Source organism: Malaclemys terrapin, chromosome 1 (assembly GCF_027887155.1).
Source record: "Malaclemys terrapin pileata isolate rMalTer1 chromosome 1, rMalTer1.hap1, whole genome shotgun sequence".
In the NCBI taxonomy this organism is placed as follows: Eukaryota; Metazoa; Chordata; order Testudines; family Emydidae; genus Malaclemys; species Malaclemys terrapin.
In genome coordinates, this window is record NC_071505.1 from 324,357,824 (window position 1) to 324,378,973 (window position 21,150).

At 43.5% G+C, this 21,150-nt stretch overlaps 1 protein-coding gene across 3 annotated transcripts in view; it reads left to right on the top strand.

The window, feature by feature from the left end:
• The window catches only part of MTMR2 (myotubularin related protein 2), an 83,661-nt gene that overhangs the window by 37,221 nt on the left and 25,290 nt on the right, over nt 1–21,150 (top strand). For all 3 annotated transcript variants that reach the window (XM_054015608.1, XM_054015609.1, XM_054015610.1), the window contains 4 exons: nt 12,623–12,698; nt 16,362–16,456; nt 16,609–16,719; nt 19,338–19,439. In XM_054015608.1, the coding sequence (XP_053871583.1) occupies nt 12,623–12,698; nt 16,362–16,456; nt 16,609–16,719; nt 19,338–19,439 (384 nt within the window). The remainder of the gene's footprint in view (nt 1–12,622; nt 12,699–16,361; nt 16,457–16,608; nt 16,720–19,337; nt 19,440–21,150) is intronic.

The window sequence follows — 21,150 nt, forward strand, 5'->3', positions numbered from 1 at the left end:
TTTCTGTGGGGAATTTTTAGCAGAATTGTAGGAGTCCACAGGGGGGAACACAAATCTTTTCTCTAGTATCTCTGTGCCTGCAGACTTCCTCTGGGCAACAATGTTGTGTGTGTGTGGGCGGGGGGGCGGGGGCTGAGGGGGCAAGAGAGGCTATTACTAGTGATTCCTACAGTGTGCGTTTTCAGTATTCTTAAGTCTTTGACGCATCTCATAATAACTTATATAAAGCTTTTTATAGTAAACATTTTGATACCTGGATCTAAGATTAAATCCACCCTTCACTGCAATTTACAAAATTTTTCACTTCATAAATCCAACATTAAGTAATATTTAGCTGCTACAATCAGCAGTATTAAGCTGCAGGCATTGTTGGATTGTCTCCTGACTAAAGAAGCTTAGAATCTGATGTAGGGAATGCACTTTTCCCCCCTGCCACATGTATTAGCATAAGCCATCAACCTGCTACCAGACAGGAACAGAATTAATTCAAAGCGAAAATCCCTTGGAAAACCCGTGATGTTTTGTATAGTTAGGGTGAGATTTTAAAAGGCCCCAAAGTGACTTAGGAGCATAATGGGAATCATGCTCCTAAATCCCTTAGATGCTTTGGAAAATCCCCCTAACTGCTTACAATCATGTATTGTACATCTCACTAGTCATTTTGTAACTAGTGCTCTGTCATCCTTATGGGATACAGTCCTAGAGATTGCCAGCTCGACTTAGTTCTTCACTCATAGGAAAATGCCTGGTTTACTACATTCAAACTTCGGAGTAGTTCTTGGTAAAAGGATCGAATTCACTCCCAAGGTACCACCTGCAGGTAGAAAGCAGTGGATAATTTGGTATGGAAAGTGGTATGGAAATTGTCAGCAAACTCCTCTGAATAGTAGAATGTTTGACCTTAATCTCCATTAAGGCCTATGTGTTCCTTTATGGACTATAAAACTGGGAGGAACAGAGGTGTTTTTTATGGGCAGAGAATAGGACCCATAACTGTGTTGCTGGGAAGTGGAAGAGGAATTGTTTACTGGTAGTATAGCCAATATTAACCTCCCAATAAAACCTTATGAAGTAGGAGATTGCTCGCTGGAGCTATGCCATCAGCGATGAAGGCTTGTCCGAAATACCGCCTTGGTCATTATGCAAGGTAGACCGATTTAATGTGAACCCTGAAAATGATGGCTAACACAGGCTGCAGGGCAGCAGCTGCACCTATCTACCTGAGGCGAAGGAAGTCGCTGAGAAAGACTCAACGGCTCGGGTCACACAACGTGAAGCCAGTACTGGTAGAAAAGAGGAAAAACAGGAAAAGAGTTGCGTTACTGCACCTCTGTCTCATCCCAGTTGGGCGAAGTATTTGCCGGGATAATCGTTTGCTCTGGGTTTTTTTGGACCACGAATAGCCTAGTACTCAGCACCAGAGTTAAAGCCCCTGCCTTACTTTCAACCGTAGATGCCTTGTTGGTGCTGTCTCCCCACAGTGCAAACGTGACGGGTTTGTGCCAAAGCCCCTCCGGGGATGTGCATTCTCTGATGTCGGCAGGCACTGTGACAATGCATCCAATTGTATCTGGGATCTCCAATAGTCCACCAAAATTGCAACTTGGAATGTTGCAGCTCTTCACAGGCCTGGTCATCAGGTCGCTGTCTCACGCGAAATGAACCGGCTTGGTATATCGATTGCAGGACTAACAGAAGCAAGACTGATAGATCACGGACGTCACAAGGTGGAAGATTCTTTACTTCTGTATTCTGGCAGCCCCAACCATCTATATGGGGTAGCACCACTGCTACAAGGTGAGGCCAAGTCCTCCCTGACAACCTGGACTCCTGTGTCTCCTTGTTTACTTACTGCACATCTTAATCATCGGCATGGTTCCTTACTATCATAGTAGTCTATGCGCTGACAGAGGAATCTGTTGACTCAGTGAAAGATCATTTCTACGATCAATTGGAACATTTAGTATGCACAGTCCCTCCACATGATAATCTCGTGATCCTGGATGACCTAAATGCAGTTACTAGCTCCCTGCAAACTGGGTTTGAACAGGTTATTGGTCATTATTGTTCAGGCACACCCAATGATAACTCTCGCCACTTGCTTACATTCTGTGCCTCCCAGAATCTTTCCATTCTTGGGTCCTGGTTCAAGTGGCAATGTATACACCAGATGTCACACTCTCATGATGGTGTCACTCAGAAGGAGTTGGACCACATCATTACATGGGATAGGTGTCTCGTCGCCTCTTGTAGAGTATATCGTGGTGTGGAATGCGTGGAGAACACAGATCACCATCTAGTGATCACCTGTATGGTGTTGATGCTCCAACGAGCACATAAGCCCTCTGCAATGATGAAGAAATTTGACATGGACACACTCCGTGTCCCAGTTTAACCAACAGGTTTTGTATTGATGTCAGCAACAGATTCTCAGCTCTAACTAATTTGCCAGACGATGTGGCGGTTGCCTGGTCCCTGATCACTTCTACCCTCAACCAATCTGCTGAGCAGACGATTGTCTATAGGCATCCAGCACGCTGACCATGGCTATCAGAGGAGGCCTTCCAGATAATTAATCTAAAGGCTGCAGCCCACAAACTTGGTGATAAATGCACTCATAATCAGCTGAAGCGAAAATTTAACACCCTGGCACTCCGCGATCGCGAGGCATATTATAACCAAGTGGTGGATGATGTTGAATTTTGCTTAGCCAGAGGCGACTTGAAGCCAGCATTCCGTGCCATTCACAACCTCAGCAGTCAAGAGGTAGTCACTACAAACAGCATCCTGAATGACAGCCAAGGCCATCCATGTAAATCGGATGATGACATTCTCTCACACTGGGTGGAACATTATCACAGTGTCTTGAATCATCCTCCAGCTGCCGCTTGTTCAGAGCTGGATGTTCTGGCAGTCACTGTGATTCTGGATCCAGACATTTGTACTGATGCACCAACATTGGGTGAAGTGAAGTGTGCCATCTCTAAACTGAAAAATGGACGCACAGCCAGTGCTGATGGCATCCCCTCAGAGCTGTTAAAATGTGCTATTGATCTTGTTGCAGAATCACTTCTGGCCATCTTTCGTTTGGTGTGGAGAACTAGAACCCTGCCAACCGCCTGGAAGGACAGTATTGTGATCTCACTCTAAAAGGTCAAGGGACCACACAGTGAATGTAAGAGCTACAGGCCGATCACCTTGCTCTCCATTCCAGGGAAGGTGTTTGTGCATGTTTTGCTGGCACACCCGGCGCCTTTGCTACATTGGAAGCGTCGTCCCCAATAGTCAGGCTTTACTAGGACAGGACCACATTAGATGCCATTTTGGTCCTTTGCTTGTTGTCAGAGATACATCGCAAGTTCAGGAAGCCCCTGCACTTAGCATATGTTGATCTTAAGGCTGCATTTGATTCAGTAGACCATATTGCATTATGGAAGGCCTTAAAGGGCGTAGGTGTCCCTACCACTCTGATGGACTCGATTAGAAAGCTTCATAATGGAATCACTGCCTGTGTTCGTCTGGGGAACTGGATGTCAGCGCGTATTAAATCAATATCTGGTGTTAGGTAGGGTTGCATTCTGGCCCCTGCACTCTTTTTTTGTCAGGCAATGGATTTCATAATGCAGCATTCCGTCAGGTCCATAGGCACTGAGATCGGTGATCTCTTGCTCGCAGACCTTGACTACGCTGACGACGTTCTTTTAAAGGATATTACCTCACCTGCCTTTCCTCTTTAATGTAGGCAAGGCCTTTGGGAAGCAGCCAGTCACAGCAGTTGTTTTGTTTTTTTCTCTTGCTCCTCTTTTTCTGCTTCCTAAATAGAAGGTAAAGTTGGTCAAATGGGACGGGCATTCCCCCCACCAAACTGTGTCCTGCATCTGGCAGGAGAACAGGCTGGAGTGGGAACTGGACTTGCTTTCTTCTCTAGAACAATAAGCTATCGATGAACAGAGATGCAAAGGACTGAGTGGTTACAGAGACTGAAGTATGCTCTTGTCCCTAGGCACCCTCATTTCTGGAATGGCACGCTGGTGATGAGTGAGCAGCCCCTGCCTATGCAATAGTGTATTTGCTGAGATAGGGCTCAAGTCTCCAGGGCTATAAATATGGAATATTTCAAGAGAGTCGCCATCTCTTTTTTTCAGCTGCCTTGTGATGGGGAAGATTTTGCTTGTTTGAGCAGGATTATCCTTTTCATGTCTTTCCCACCCTCTTTTTATACCTCCATCATTATACACCAGCCAAACTTCAGGTTGCAGGATATTGACTTAATGCAAATTAGATGGGGGGGAAAAAGCCAGACGGGGTCAATTTTCTGTCTCTGTTAGATGAAAATAATATCCCTTGAGCACTCATCTGGTCAGAAGACGGCAGAAGTGGCTAACATTAATATACCTGAACATTTTAATATAAAGTAATGTAAAATAAAGAAAAAACTCTGGAATCATTTATGATTGTCATCCATAATTTTTTTTTTATGATTTTTTCTTAGCTGCAAAGTTCCTGAATTCTCCTTTCTGCTGAGTAGAACTAGAGAAGGGGTTATGGTTTTTCCAGATAAATATTCAGTAGGCTGGAGTAAGAAGCCAACAGGAGTGCAGTACTGTACTCTTATTAGAGTCTTCATAAGGGTGATTTCATTCAATTCTTTGCTAAGATTTGATTATCTGTGGGTTTAGTTGTCTTTGCACTAGGAGAGCTATTTTTTCCTCCTCTTTTTGCAAGTGGTACATGATTGTAGACAAATAGTTGTCATTTCACATCTGGAACTTCTACTTTACTCAGCACTATTTCCTAAGTGAAATTAGTACCTTGATCTGAAAGCCAATTTTCTATGATTTGGCGTAGTTAGCAGAGTTTATCACAAATGTGAAAAACTCTGCTCAATCAACTAGAGCATTGATTTTTACTTTTAATTTTATGTTACTTACCAGCTCATTCACAAAAGTTAAACTTATCTGCCGCAGACTGGAGCTTTGAACTTCATTAATGTGCATTTTTTAGGATTAGTTTATTTCTTTCATTGGGAGCTTTAACAGTTTAACCTATCACTCTAGGAATCTGTTTAACAAATGGAAAATAATCAAAAAGTGGATGCAGACAGGCCACTGCACTGTCAAAAGATATTGGATAGCCGTTGTTCATGAATAGAACAGTTGTCTCCCAAGACACCATTGGCGCTGAAGAAAGCTCTGTATTAAAAATCTTGAACTTGTTTGAATAGATATTTTCTGTGATATTCTGTGCCGGGGAGGCTGACATGTTGAGTAGGTGATGGCTTGCTCTAGGAGCCTATTGAGACAATTTTTGGAAGCACCAAGCCACATAAACTTGCAGAGAAACAGGAGACCGTTCAGCTCCCATTTGGTGGCCCTCAACAATGAATTCCTTTTGAATTTGTAACTCTCAGCTCACATTCACACGTCAGTTTGAAGGGCCGAGAAATTACAACAGCCCAAGAAATGACTGAAGGGCCCTGCACAGCTGGGACTGGGGGTGAGTGGGTAGGGAGGTTAGTCATGAAAAACAAAACAAAAATAAACCAGGAAAACACTGCTGTGAGACTTATATTCCCCTCCACTGGAAACCATCTTCATTTCCTTGGTGGTCTTAGTTATTTAAAAAGAATCTTCTGGCCATAAACCTTTTTAAAGCTCTTCAAGCCAGTGGCAAGAAGGCAAGTGGATTTTTCAAGCCTTGTTATACTTACATGAAACATACAAGACGCAACGGCAGGTGAATTTTATTTAGTTTGCTTGCTTGCTTGTGTTTGTTCAACGCTTGGAAAGCTATCACTGGAAGGCACTTGCATTGTACATTTTATCAGATGGTGGTTCTCCAGAATAGAGAAAGGCACAACCTAATATTCTCAGGCTTAATTATAATTGGAATGGGAGTTTTGTTATCTTAAAGCAAGTTGAGAGACTGTCTTCAGCATGATGTTCTGTTCTAAACTGAATGGAACGCTGTGAGATAATTCCTGTGGGCAGATTGGCCATTGTACAGAATGTTGGATCCCTTGGATGTACCATTTTGAAGTGATCCATATGCCTTTGGTGTTTTGTTCAATTCCCATTTTCACTTTGTAACAGCCAGAAGATTAAGACACAGGCATTTCCATGGGATTAATGACATGCTGGGCTGAATGGTTGTATTCAGCCCATCTGGTCATTAATCGCCAGAAAAGGCCCTACGGCTCAGTTCTGCAGTTGTCCTGCCATTATGCTCCATAGATAGTCTGGTCATGGTATCCCCAGTGATTCCAAAGTAATCAACAAAAGCCCGTTTATAATTTATTACATTTTCAGTAAGAAACATAGCACAAAAATCCTTCCAAAGTGCCGTTGAAATAGTCCTAAATGACAGCAGAAAATCTCTCTGAAGATGTACAATATTTGCAGAGCACAGTGGGATTTATCTAGTAAACATAATTACTGTTTTATAGTTGATCTAATTTTGCATGAAGGAAACAGAAGCATCTTGCTTGCAAAATTCCAGAAAAACGATGCCCTCAAAATCTGCTCTGTCTCTGTAGGAAACGTTTTGATTAGTGGAGAAATTAATGCACCAGTGATCGATTATTTTGTTCTTAAATTAGCATCAAGGGCTTGATTCTGCAACCATTTGAGTGAGTGAAGAGCTCCCATTGACTTCAGTGGTGCAGAATTGGGCCTCCATTATTTACTGTTGTGAATGCAAGGAGACTCCCCCTTCCATTTCCCCCCCCCTGAGATCCTTTAATACCCATTTTACAGTATCCTGGGCTAAGAATGGATTTTGGTACATACACCATGGTAATGTCTTACAGAGTTTCACTCAAACGATTAAATGCCAACTACACAAGGCAGTGGAGAACTGTAAATTCAGGAGGCGAGATTAACTTTGTGCAAAGGTAGCAGATAGATCAAGGAGGAAGATAGGGGAGGAGGCTGTGATACTCTCTTGGAGTGCCCAGAACTGTAAGCCCCTGCGTTACCCCCTGCCTCAGCAAGAGAGAGCTTTGCTGAAGTTTAAACTCTGTGTGTCAGCTCCCTGCCACACCAGTCTGTCCACTGCCCCAGCAAACTCCTTGAGACTCTGTCAGTCTTAACCTTGTCTTGCAGGTAACGTTCGGTGATCCCCAGTTCCCGAGCACCCTGGAAGAACATTCCTCTGCTGTCTCCAGCCCCTATCATAGAAATTGCCAAGTCTGCTGACTCCAAAGACACATGCTACACGCCAGAGGATGCACACCTTACTTTAATATAATAGCACTGAGATGGATTTATTATAAAACAAGAATAAGATTATTAATAAAGACCAGCAAATTAAGTGATACTTAGCAGAGAGAATAGAAACAGAAAATAGTTATATATAAAACATGCTTCCTAGTGTCTAAAATTTAACAGATTACAATCCTGGTCTCAGGCAATTTTGCACCTACAGTCATTTCTCAGCGTCCACAACCCACATGGTTGGGGAATAATCCTGTCACAGATTCCAAGAGCACACAGCCCCTTTTGTCCCTTAAGTGATGGATAACAAAGGAGTCCCTTTCTTCCCCAAATCTTTGAAATGTATTCTTTGATGGGTAAATCCAGACAAAGTTTCTCTTCCCTGCTGCTTGTTCTTCGGGGTGCAGGTGCCCAGCCCCACCTTCATCCTCTGGTCACTTTGCTTTCTCAATTAACTTGACCACTCTGTTTACCTTAGATGCAAATATATTTTCATTGTCCTTCGCTTATAATCAATGCTATTTGATGCATGCTATTTTCTTATCCGCCTGTCCGCTTGATCCATGTGGGCAGGTAAATCCACATTCCTTGGTCTAGGGAAGGCTTGTTCATCAGCTGCGTTCAAAACGTATTTCCAGCCCATATACACAACTCTCTCTATACAACCCATACGTGCATCCTGCCGTGATATTTGTGACCAGTGTGTCACCTTACAAGACATTGTTTGGCTAGATAGCCTGACAACAGTGTGTTGGGTGTGCCCTTTGTCAATTGACATACGGGGGCTCTTAAGGTCACAGAGGCCTTAGACTCTATCAGGAGAATGTCTTTAGATACCTTGGTATAAGAGCATGTTGGTTTTTACATTCGGGGGGGGGAGGGGTGTTAAAGAACATCACAGATGCAAAAAGAAAACTCTGTATTATTATGTACATTACAGTAGTGTCCAGAAAATTGGGGCCTTGTGTCACTAGGCACTGCACAGACACACAGTACGAGACAGTCCCTGTCCTGACAGCTTACGATATAAGGCCCTGATTCAGGGAAGGATATTTATTTGGGAAAGAATTGAAGTTATGCACTTTGCTCAGAAGAACTGCATTTTTTTTCAAAAAAGTTTTGGATATAATATTCAGGAATATGTTTTCCTTTTATAACCCATTAAAGTAATCAATTAGATAAAGAGTTTACTGAGGGAGCTTAAAGGGTTACTGCCCTTTTGGTACTAGATTTTGAATCCATGGATGTTTTATCAGCAAATAAATTGTTAGCTGGAAGATTAATTTTTTTAATCCATTTTTAGCCCAGAACCCTTCTTTGCTTACCCCACCGCTCCCACACACATACTGTCTCAGCTGTCAGTGACGTGCCATTGGCTAATGTAAAATTGACAGGGAGCTCTGAAAAATGAATGGGTGAGAGTTCAGACATTGGGAATGCAAAAGGGATTATTACTATTTATAATGTCTGTTCTGGTATGCTGAGGAGCCAACTGAGACTGGCAGCCACAGGGTGGGGGAAATGGGTATAATGTGTAAGCACAGTGAACAGAGCAATGGTTTGCCAATGCCTTGTTAGTGCCACCATTTGGTCCTTTTTGGTGTGGTGTTATTTAAAACCTTTTGGGTGGGGGCTTAGTGAGGAGGGGATTAGCTGGACGGGAAAACCAACAAAAAGGTCAAGTTTGGCTTTGTAAGAGGAGGCTGTTAATCCTGACCGTAATGTTGGCAGTAGCCATTAAATAGCCAGGGCTGGCTCTAGGCACCAGCATCCCAAGCATGTGCGTGGGGCGGCACTTTTCAAGGGGCGGCATTTTTTTTTTTTTTTTTTTTTTTGCTTTGGTGGCGGCACGCCGGCTTTTTTTTGCTTGGAGCGGCAAAAAACCTGGAGCCAGCCCTGTAAGTCGCAGTTTCATATGGGAACCTTTAGCCTCCCCTTACGTTGCATAACACAAGGAGATGACTGTTGGAGTCAGGACCCAAGTGCACAGGCCAGATTAGACCATGTGACCTTGGGTTTCATTTCTTGATGGCTTACTGTGCAGATTTTGCTGCTCAGAAGTCAGGTAGAAACAACACAAAAAATAATTTCAGTAAATTATGTATATAAACAACTGAGATTTCCCCCCTTTGTCTCCTCCCACTGCCAGCTTCCTAACTGCTTTCTGCCCCAATGCTTCTTTTTCCTGTGTACTAAGCCCTCTTCCTTTTTCTCCAGCAACGTCCTGTTTAGAACCCACTTCTTTTGGGTGACCTCCTTACATGGGGCTCATTGCCAGTTCTGGGGTTGTGAAGTGCTCTCCCCAGCTTCATGTTTGTTTTTGCTGGTATTACGGCCCATTACTGCTCACTCTTACTACTGGGCACTGTCCTGTTAATGTCAATGGGAGAATAGTAAGCACTGCCTCTGGTAGAAGTATTTTTCATGCATGCGTAAATCTCTTGTGAGAAAATCCTGAAACATCCTTTTTTTTCTGTGTGTTATTTTCCAGAATGCAGGGAAGTTATTTTTCCTGAAGTTCTGCCATTGGCTGATCCTACATGAAAGTTGACCACAGACTTGTGAGGTTCCAGAGCACAATTTCAGGCAGGCTTGTTGAATTGCCTTGACAGGGATTTCCTGATCTCAAATAAAAACAGCTCTTTCTCTTTTCTGTTTGAACAAACAAACACAAGTCTTCCTCCTGCCTTATCCTGTCCCCCTGCTATGTGTGTCTCTCTCTCCTGTCAGTATAGCTGATATGCAGTGGTGTTGTAGCCATATCGGTCCCAGGATATTAGAGACACAAGGTGGGTCAGGTAATATCTTTTATTGGACCAACTTCTGTTGGTGAGAGAGACAAGCTTGCAGTTCTGAGGGTATATAAAAACAAAATGCAGTTCTTCTGAGGGTAAGCCCATACTTCAGATATTTCCTGAATAAAGATACCCATAAGGAGTCATGCTTGTCTCTATGTCAGTGGTTCTCAAACTTTTGTACTGGTGACCCCTTTCACATAGCAAGCCTCTGAGTGCAACCCCCCTAATAAATTAAAAACACATTTTAATATATTTAATACCATTATAAATGCTGGAGGCAAAGCGGGGTTTGGGGTGGAGGCTGACAGCTCGCGACCCCCCCATGTAATAGCCTTGTGACCCCCTGAGGGGTCCTGACCCCCAGTTTGAGAACCCCTGCTCTATGTCATTCAGGGAGATGGATTAGCTATGCTGGACTGTCTCCGCTAGGGGGCTGTACCAGCATAGGCATTTGTAGATAAGCTCCTTTTGTAGAGGCAGTTATACCAGTGTAAGGTGCTTTATACTGGTATAGCTTATTTCGCTTTAGCTGAACCAGAATACCGATATACCTGTGTCTACATTGGGGGAGGGGAGAGGGTTCCACTTTAACTATGCTGGTGTAGCTAGAAGTGTGACAAGGCGTTTGTAACAAGTGTTCACACTGAGCCAGATCAGGCATTTCTTGTAGACTTAAGCCCATTGTCTTCAATGGGAGTTCTAATTCAGCTCCCACTTATAGCAGTATAAATTAGAAGTGACTCCATTAACCCGATAGCATTGGACTGGAATAAAATCAGTTTAAGAAAAGAATTTGGTCCATTTGATCATGTTTATAGATGAAATAAATGGTGGTAGAAATCACGTGTTGGTAAAGGGTTTGATTTGGTGTAATATATACACCAGGAGGAGCAGGGTGATGGCATGAAAAACAGATGGGGGAGGAGCTGGCTTAAACACAATTTCTGTCACAATCACCACCGTTTAAATCATTTCTGGACTGGGCCCACTAGGTATGCAAGAGAAGCAGGAGTGGATTGAGATTTCTGAAGTGCTTGGTCACACTTCAAACGGGGGAGATTAGTCAGTTTCTCTCCACTGCTGGAACACTCAGTGTGGAGTTGAGTGATACTACTCAGGAACTAAAAAGAGGTGTTAAAAGTGGAATGCATAAAAGGGAGCAGGACCTTGAGAGAGGAGGGTAATGAATGGGTAGGTGCATGGGCTGTCAAAACTGTGTCTCGAGCAAGGAAAAGGAAATTCTGTACTAGCAGGTCATCTTGATATATAAGCCCTTCTACAAGTGTATTTAAAAGGTGGAAAACTGGCATCTGTAGACAGCTAGTATCTATCAAATGCCTCTAAAGCAGATAGCTTGGTACTGTTGTACTTTTCCTTTCTGATCACTGCTAGCAAGAAAATTCTTTTCCAGGAAAGGGAATGTAAACGTTTCCGTCCACTCTCTTGTGCCACTTGCAGTATGGCTGCTCGTTAACAGTATGTCCTCCTCCTGCCTGCTAATGGATCTCACTTGTGCTAAAGTTTACTTACAAGAGGTTGCATAGCCACATCAACCACCCCTCACGCTGCAGTAGTGAGCTTTAATGCATATTGTCTTAACAAAACTTTTCAGATGACAAGATCTGTCCTGGTTCAGATGCCACAAGCATCAGTGCGTGATGGTTACGTCATACCGAGCCAAGTGTCCTTTCCCTGTTGAAAGGGAAATGGTCAAAAGCATGCACACCCCACATCTGCTGGAAAGTAATTAAGGAATGTTGGGCCAGGACCTGAGCTCTCACTCTGTTTCCTTTGTGTGCCTCCCACAGTGCCCAAGGGGATGGAGAGTTGGTAGATGGGGATTCTCCTGTGCAGGGGGAATCCCCAGGTGGCATAAAGTGATGTAGACAGTTCTCTGCCATTCACTCCTGGGCTCCAACCCCCTGACATAGCAAGGACTGGGAGTTGCAAACTCGGATCTTGTCCTGGTTGGTCAAGTCACTTGGTCAAAACCTGCCTTTGCCATGATGCCTACAAAAAAATTGACAGCAGTTAGGCAGCTGGTGAGCCATGAACACTGCCTTTTATGTTGACCAGTATTGTCTCATTGTTTTCTTGCGCTCCCCTGTTGGTCTGTCTGTGGTCTCATGTCTTATACTGTACACTCTGGGTTAAAGATGGTCTTTTTGTTCTGTGTTTGTACAGTGCCTAGCACAATGGGGGTCCTGGTCCAGGACTGTGACTCCTAGGCACTGTGACAGTACAAATAAATAACAACAGGGTGGGATTTTCAATAACTGCCTAAGTGACTTAGAAACACAAGTCCTATTGAAAGTGGCGCATGTGCTCCCAAGTCACTTAGGTACTTTGTAAAATCCCACCAGTAATCTCTGTGCCTCAGTTTCCTCTTTTATACAGTGAGAATAATCATAGTTATCATAGGAATTTCATGAGGCTTCTCAGTTCATATTTGAGAAGCACCTTGAGATCTACAGGTGGAAGGTCCTATCAGAGTGCTGAGGGTTTATTTCTGTTGATATTATTGACCAATTGCATTACATCAAAAGGGTGAGCTTTTGATATATGAAAATTTGATTTAATTCATTTTTTTTCTGGGGCATTTTTGTGTAGGTCCTGAGGGAGTCTAATAAATTGGCTGAAATGGAAGAACCTCCTTTGTTGCCAGGAGAAACCATTAAAGACATGGGTATGTGAACATGGCTCTAATTGCTTTTTTTATTGATTAGACAGAATTCCCATAATCCCTAGTATGTATTGAATGGATTCATTGTCACCCACAGGCATGGGCAAGGCTAACTAACTACCGTCTGCCCAGTAGTCAAATTTGTCCTGCAAGTTGATGTCTAGACCTGTCTGTGTTTCTTTTTACAGAGACAACTGGAAAGTTTGCAAGCTTAGGGTTCTTGGGTTTGGTTTTGTTCTGGCTTTTTTCATTCAGGCTCTTTGATGTGATTGAGTGCAGTGGGTTTGCTGGTGAATTCCATGGAATGAAATTCTAATCAAACCTCTCATGCTTTGATTTGTCTCGGGGGTTCTAAAATGGGACATCTCATAAATAACCGCATTGGATAGTTGACCTGCCATGCTAGTCTTTTCCCTCGCCTCATTCCCTTCCCCTAAAAAATGACCTTATGTAGTCTTCGAAGAATAGATCATTGCTGAAAAGCTCGTGTCCTTCCCCAAAAAACTTCAAACATTCAGTAATAATCAGGCCCTGGAGACTGACATTTAAACGGTCCTGTGCCCCACAGTTGCATGTTATTTCTCACATGTGGATAGTTGTTAAATATCTTTAGCTATTAAGGGGTTGCAGACATTTCCCAGGAAATCTAAGGACAACAACTTAGATTTCTTGGCTGAGTAGACATGCTCTGGAGAGCTCCTGGGGAGCAATTTAAATAAATAGAGTCACTAGTATTTGTATCTGTTTGTAAAAGATACTGCAGAATATATAGGTTCTAAAAACAAAATATAGAAAGATGGCACATGCTATAGGTTATAATAGGGAATTACAGAATTTTTAAACCAATCTATAGGATTCCATAGCTGAGATACCTTTTTCCATTAAATGCTATTGAGTTTTAGAGTCCTTTCTGTAGACCCCTATAGGTTTCATTCTGATTCCATTGTATAGGACAGGGATCGGCAATCTTTGGCATGCAGCTTGCCAGGGTAAGCACCCTGGCGGGCCAGGACGGTTTGTTTACCTGCCACGTCCGAGGGATGTGCAGGCCGCCACTTCTCACAGCCCCCATTGGCCTGGAGTGGCGAACCATGGCCAGTGGGAGCCGTGATCAGCCGAACCTGCGGATGCCGCAGGTAAACAAACCGGCCTGACCTGCCAGGGTGCTTACCCTGGTGAGCCGCATGCCAAAGGTTGCCAATCCCCGGTATAGGAGTTTTCCATAGGGGTAGATTTTACTTACTTTTGAAAATGTATTTTGCCCTGTAAATGGTTTAGATTAGCTTCACTATTTTAGAAACTCTACCGAGATGCCTTTTTTCCTCCCCATTATTTGGATTCAAATATTTCCTTTTCTTTGTAAAATGCCATTGGGATCTGTAGATGAAAAACACTCTGTAAGAACTAAATATTTATTATTTTAATTAGAACTGGTCAAAAATATTCAGAATTTGCAAATTTAACAAAATGGTCAATCAGAGTTTCAGTGAGAAAATAGGTTGCAACTTTCAACAATTTTTTTCCCCATAAAAAATTCTCTGCTCCCTCATTTACTCCAACCCCTGCCTCCACCCTCTGTAAGAACCCTCAAGTAACCAATCAGGACTCTGTCTAGCCTGTCAGTATAGGAATCTATCTGTGTAATTCCTGACTTGGCTCAAAGGGGTCAGTAATGAGCAACACAAACTGCTTCAGCCCACCCCCGTGTCCTGCCCCATCAACCCCTGAGCTTAGTGCACTTATTCCACCCGGCATCCAACACTGGCAACCTGGGGAACCCAGTGATCCCCACGCTCTTGTCACCAGACTGCCAGGCAAGCTCTCCCACTGACTTCACCGGGAGTCGCATGCTGTGACAAATGGGTCCGGTAGCGTTTCTAAAGGAGGTCTGTTCTTTGCGAGCTGCTTGGATTTGGCAGCTGTAGTCAATAAGCCTTTTCTGAAAAGATGGTTTGTGCCTCTGATGGCGAGGGAGTGCTGGTACCTCTCATTGCAGAGTGCTGCAAGCTGGTGCCGTTGCACAGAGCCTGCAGAGTGTTTTAGTGACACGAGATGTGGCGTGGCACCGACTGAAGGTGGGGAGCGGGTAAAAAGTCACTTAACTGTTGGCATTTTTAACTGACATTAAACAGAAGGGTTGTTAGGGGAAGTGTTCCCAGTAGAGAGCCAGCAGCACCTCTTGCCTAGAATGAATGAGAAGCATTGACCGCCTTTTCAGAAGGGGACTGTTTTGAGTATTCATCACTCAAACCAAAGAATAATCATGTGTGGCAGATTGACTTTATTGCTTAATTAAAGATTAAAATCATTGGCAAATGAACTCCTTCAGTCAGATCCACAGCTGGTGTAAACTGGTGTTGCTCCATTGGCTTCAACGGAGCTATGATTATTTGTACCAGTCAGATGCAGAAGGTCACTATCTGAGAGTTAATTGAAGGATCAGGACCTGCTCATGCTAAAAGCAGCCATGGGAAAAGTGGCTTCTTGCATTTATGATGGTATCTGAATTGGTATCACAGCACTGACCAGGATCCATGCTTAGTTTGATGCTGTTTTTTTACACAACGTTAACTATTTGCCCTTCAGGGCAGTAACAATCTCTTTTCTATGTTTGTGTCACATCCAACACAAGGGGGCCCCCAGTCCTCATTAGGGTGTTTAATAAACTTTAATAGTAATAGGTTTTTTTAATGAATCAACTGTGTAACCATATGTAACTTCTGGTTTCTTCTCTTTGTGAACTGTTGTTTTATTTTGTTTTCCCCCCGTCTTTTTTCTAGTTATAGAATTTACAACACATTTCATCCATCTCATCATGTGCACCCATACAAAGATCAAAGGATTGATTTTTTTTTTTTTTGATGCGCTAGTAGTAAAACAAATATCTCTTAAAATTGCACGGTTGTTCCATAAGGTTTCTATTGGTGTTAGTGTGGTGCGTGATTTGTGCTAAAACTTAGAGGCTCTTTCCTTTGCAAACTTCTACCTTATTTCTGGATAAGCATTGACTAGACAGTGATATTGAAAGCAATGTGTGTAACCTAGAGATGTGCTTATGTGGTGGTATTTGTATGCAGGTTCAGTTTTGTACCGGAGCACAAATAGCCTTTACTTTGAACCCTTACTTCAGGGGTCCCCAACGCGGTGTCCGCGGGTGCCACGACACCTGCCGGGGCGTGTAAGTGTGCCCGCGTACTGGCCGGTGGACGAGCATCTGCCAAAATGCCGCCGAGAAGCAGCGTCATCCAGAGGCGTCGCTGCTGAAATGCCACCGATTTTCGGCGGCGTTTCGGCGGCAATGCCTCTGGATGCTGCTGCTTGTCGGCGGTGACGCCTATTGACGTTGCCGCTTGTCGGCGGCATTTTGGCGGATGCTTCTCCGCCGCCACGTCCTCCGTGGCTCGTTGTCTGGCGCCCGCTGGGGACCACTGCCTTACTTTATAACAGTAATGGAAATTGCATTTATAATTCTGGGCAGGGTTGTGCAACCCTTGATCATACCTGGGAGCACCTGCTCATGCAAGTCGTGCCATTGATTTCAGTGGGGCTTCCCATGTGAGTAAGAGTCGCAAAACTGTAAATGTAAGTTACTACTATTAGGTTTTTGCTCCCATAGATTAACCTTAAACTTGCACTAGCTGCTTTTCTCTTTCTTTCACTTATTAGCCAAAGATGTGACTTACATCTGCCCGTTCACTGGAGCTGTAAGAGGAACCCTGACTGTTACAAACTATAGACTATATTTCAAAAGCATGGAAAGGGTAAGCTTTGTAACCATTTAATTCCTTGGTCTACTGTATGTTCTGAAGCGCTGGGCTCTCCGTTATGACTCTGTATAAATAGCGGTTATATGTTTTGGTGGTTGGTTTATTTGTTTTTTCCTTTTAAACTAACAAATTTCAACCGTCTCCAGGACCCACCGTTTGTCCTAGATGCTTCTTTAGGTGTGATCAACAGAGTGGAGAAAATTGGAGGTGCTTCCAGCCGTGGTGAGAATTCTTATGGACTGGAGATTGTATGCAAGGTAAGTGGGCCTGGGGAAAAGATTTCTTTTTAAAGAAGGTGTCCCGCTGTCTGGTATGGGACACAGATAAGAGCGCCAAGCTCAGACTGCCAGAAAACAGGGCATGTTCCCCAAACTGGTGGTACACCCTATAAGATTTCAGCAAGCCTGTGACAAATGTATGCTTCCAAAATACTATATTAGTTATTATGGAGCCACAGACAGTTCCCTTCAGGCCCTCTAGCCCCTTATGCACCACCGAGACTAACCAGACTTCTGTGATAAATGATTATTAAAACTAGAAATCACATATATTAGGTTCGTCCAGTTCCAAAGAACTAGACACCCACCCCAGGTCAAAATATACTTCAAATCTTATCCAAAAACCACACTGGTAGCTAATCCTTTAGAAAACTAAAGGTTTATTAATACAAAAAAAGGGAAGAGAGTTATTAAATGCTTAAAGTGAATCATATACATCATAGTTGATTTCAGAGTTTGTAGACCAGGATAATAGCAGTGATGTTAAATCTGCTATCTTGTAATAAGTCTCTCTGCATCACCCAAAAGATCGGGGGTCCTCAGTCCATTGTTCAAAGCTTCCCTTTGTTAGAAATCATAATCCAGAAAGGTGGAGCAGGAAAGAGGCAAAGAGGTGGTGTCACAGTCTCCATTTATATCCTCAGCCAATGTGTATGGAAAGTTACTGTCTCAAACATGGAATCAAGGATCACATGTTCTACGTGCCCTGCTGAGTCACTGGGCCTCCATTGTCCATTGCTCTCTGAGGCGTTCTCAGGAGGGGCTCACTGAAACAGCTCTTACAGGGGAGATTGTGTGTGTGAGAGAGAGAAACTGACTCTGTAGGCCAATCCCGTGGGATGTGGGCGATCCAGGTTCAAGTACCTCCTCTGAGTCGGGGTATTATGGGATGGGTTTTGACCCGAAATTCCATCCTGGACCCAAAAAACTTTCCTGATGAAAGTTTTATCAAAACCGATATATTTCCATGAAAAGTTTTGGTGTCAATGACTCAGCATTTTCCAACAAAAAAATGATTAGTTGAAAAATTCCCTACCAGCCCTAGAGAGCACACGAATCTCCTTCCAGATCATTAACCAGTCTTCACCTCTTGTACATAGTCCATGGCAAGGGAAGGACAAGGGGATCCAGGGCCTTTGTTGAATGATTTATTTATTCATTTATTTCAATTTAATAAATTCAAAAGAATACCCGTCCAGCAATCTTGGATCAATTAACTGTACAATCTTAATACAACCAGCATATCATCCCCTAACATCTAGCCACTACTTAACCAGTCCATAAATAAATAAATAAAGCCCCTACCTAACCCCGGCCAGCCACCATAAATGATTGCACACAACGGCAGATGTTGTTCCGTGCCCAGAAGATCATCAAAGCTGGGCTATGTCAGACCAAGGTAGGGAAGGGGAAAAATGAATTCCAAAGGCAACACCCTAGCTGTAGTTCCTTCCCTTATACAGCAGGGGAGCTCGGGCTCAGGCACCCCTGTTGGCCACAGCAGTGGTCATATTCTATGGGGAGAAAGGCGGTTTCTGAAGTAAACTGAACTCAGGCCTTTAGGACAAGGCCCAGGTCCAAGAGGAAAGGATACTACAGCCTCCTGGACAAATGATTGGAAAAAAGGCAGTCCTGGTCTCTGCTACTGTTTGAGCAGCTGGGATTCTATCGAGACTCCCAAACTGTGAACATGCTTAGTTGAGGGAATTGCATATAATCTGAGACAAATCCTCTAGTTGCTTCCTCAATGCACCATAGTTGTTGTCTTCTCTGGACACTGTGTCTCCTGAAATTTACTCTGTGTGAGAAGCAGGATCCAGATCCAGGCAAGGCAGCCGTCTATTTTCTGTAGCTGTTTCTCTTTTTTTTTCATTTGGCCTGACTCCTCATACATGAAAGAGGAATATTCATGTATATGAACCTTCTAGTGTGACCACCATTTTCCATTGGTTACTAAAGGCTCTTAAATTGTTTACTACAAATCTCTGTGTTTTGGGTGAGGAGTTTCTCCCTTTTGGGTAAAATGTAGTGAACCTGGCTTCTTCTAGCTTCAGAATTTTGGTTTTGTAGGAGAGTACAATATCATAGAATCATAGAATATCAGGGTTGGAAGGGACCTCAAGAGGTCATCTAGTCCAACCCCCTGCTCAAAGCAGGACCAATTCCCAACTAAATCATCCCAGCCAGGGCTTTGTCAAGCCGGGCCTTAAAAACCTCCAAGGAAGGAGACTCCACCACCTCCCTAGGGAACGCATTCCAGTGCTTCACCACCCTCCTAGTGAAATAGTGTTTCCTAATATCCAACCTGGACCTCCCCCACTGCAACTTGAGACCATTGCTCCTTGTTCTGTCATCTGCCACCACTGAGAACAGCCGAGCTCCATCCTCTTTGGAACCCCTCTTCAGGTAGACCAATATATTGGTCTTCGTGATCTAGCCGGACCATTGACCTTGTTCACAGAAACTGTTCAGATGTAGAAACCCGGGTTACAATTCTGTATTTCAATTCTCCTTGGATTCCTTGGAATCACTATGCACGTTCAAGTTGTATTTAAGGTAATAGCAGTTTGATGTCATGGTTTGTTTAACTTTTCTAGGACATTCGAAACTTACGGTTTGCTCATAAACCTGAGGGACGAACTAGGCGATCCATATTTGAGAACTTAATGAAATACGCTTTTCCAGTATCCAATAATTTGGTAGGTACTTCTCCTGCTGTTACTGGAAGATGCAGAATGTTGGTGCACAGCTTTGTTCAGATAATGCACTATTTTTATGGGGCGATTTTATTTGTGAGAGGAGAAATGCTGTTCTTAAATCCTTTCTGGGTATGTCTACCCTGTGCCAGCTGACTTGGGCTAAGGGGCTCAGGCTAAGAGGGTGTTTAATTGCCGTGTAGACGTTTGGGCTTGGGACCCTCCCATCTCTCAGGGTCCTAGAACCTGAACATCTACAGTGCAATTCAACAGCCCCTTAGCCCGAGTCAGCTGGCACAGGCCTGCCGCAGGTTTTTAATTGCAGCGCAGACATACCCTGTGTGGACAAAACGCTGCTTAGAAGGACGTCTTCTGGAATTCCAGGTGTGTTGAAAAGACAGGAGGTCTGGTCTGGTAATTAAAGCACAAGATCAGGAGTCCTAAGGTTGGATTCTGTTCCTGTATCTGTCAGTGATGTCCAAGATGACCTTGGGCAAGTCACTTTTTTGTCTCATTTCTAAAATAATAATAATAATAAATTGCTTACTCCCCAGGAGTGCTGAGACTGTATTAATTAATATATGTAAAGCACTGCCATGTTAAATGGAAAGTATTCTGTAAGTGTAAATGATTATGATTATTTATTAATAGTTATTAAATGCCTGTTCAGCCTCAAAGCCTGATCCAACTCTACTAAAGTCAACGGGAGTCTTTTCATTGACTTTATGGGAGTGAGAGCAGCAGTTTGTCACATTTTACATGAAATTGTTTGAGCAAAGGGAGAATGCATGGTTCATAAATTCCCCAATCCTGCAACTTTGTGCCTGCACCAGGGAGACCCGCTGATGTGAGCATCAGCAAGAGAACTCACCTGTGCCACGCTTGAGTGGGACCTACTTATTTCAGTGGGGCTCTGTGCAGACAGATTGGTGCGTCCACATGCAAGCAGTTACAAAATATGGCATGATCCTGCAACTGAAATATAGTATAGTATATTCTTCTTCATGTGTAAAGGAAATGCAACTCCTCTGTGTCACTGTACAATTATTTGAGAAGCCTGGGCGGGGAGTTTTCTCACTGCTGCTCACATGCTTGTAATGGAGCAAAATGTTCAGGCTACAATTAAATCTGTCAAGTATCAGAGGGGTAGCCGTGTTAGTCTGAATCTGTAAAAAGCAACAGAGGGTCCTGTGGCACCTTTAAGACAAACAGAAGTATTGGAGCATAAGCTTTCGTGGGTGAATGCCATGAATTGTCTGATGAAGTGGGCATTCACCCACGAAAGCTTACGCTCCAATACTTCTGTTAGTCTTAAAGGTGCCACAGGACCCTCTGTTGCTTTTTAAATCTGTCAGAGGTTCACAGTCAATATTTGGCTGACTACTCTCACGTCTGCAGAACAGCTGGTCCATTCAAGGATGTGATGACCATGCAGTTGTTGTTCTAGATCAGGGATTCTCAAATTGGGGGTCAGGACCCCTCAGGAGGTCGCAAGGTTATTATACGGGGGGTCATGAGCTGTCAGCCTCCACCTCAAACCCCGCTTAGCCTCCAGCATTTATAATGGTGTGAAATATATAAAAAAGTGTTTTTAATTTATAAGGGAGGTCGCACTCAGAGGCTTGCTATGTGAAAGGGGTCACCAGTACAAAAGTTTGAGAACCACTGCTTTAGATGCTGGTGGGATGTACTTCTACATAATGTGTGAGAGGAG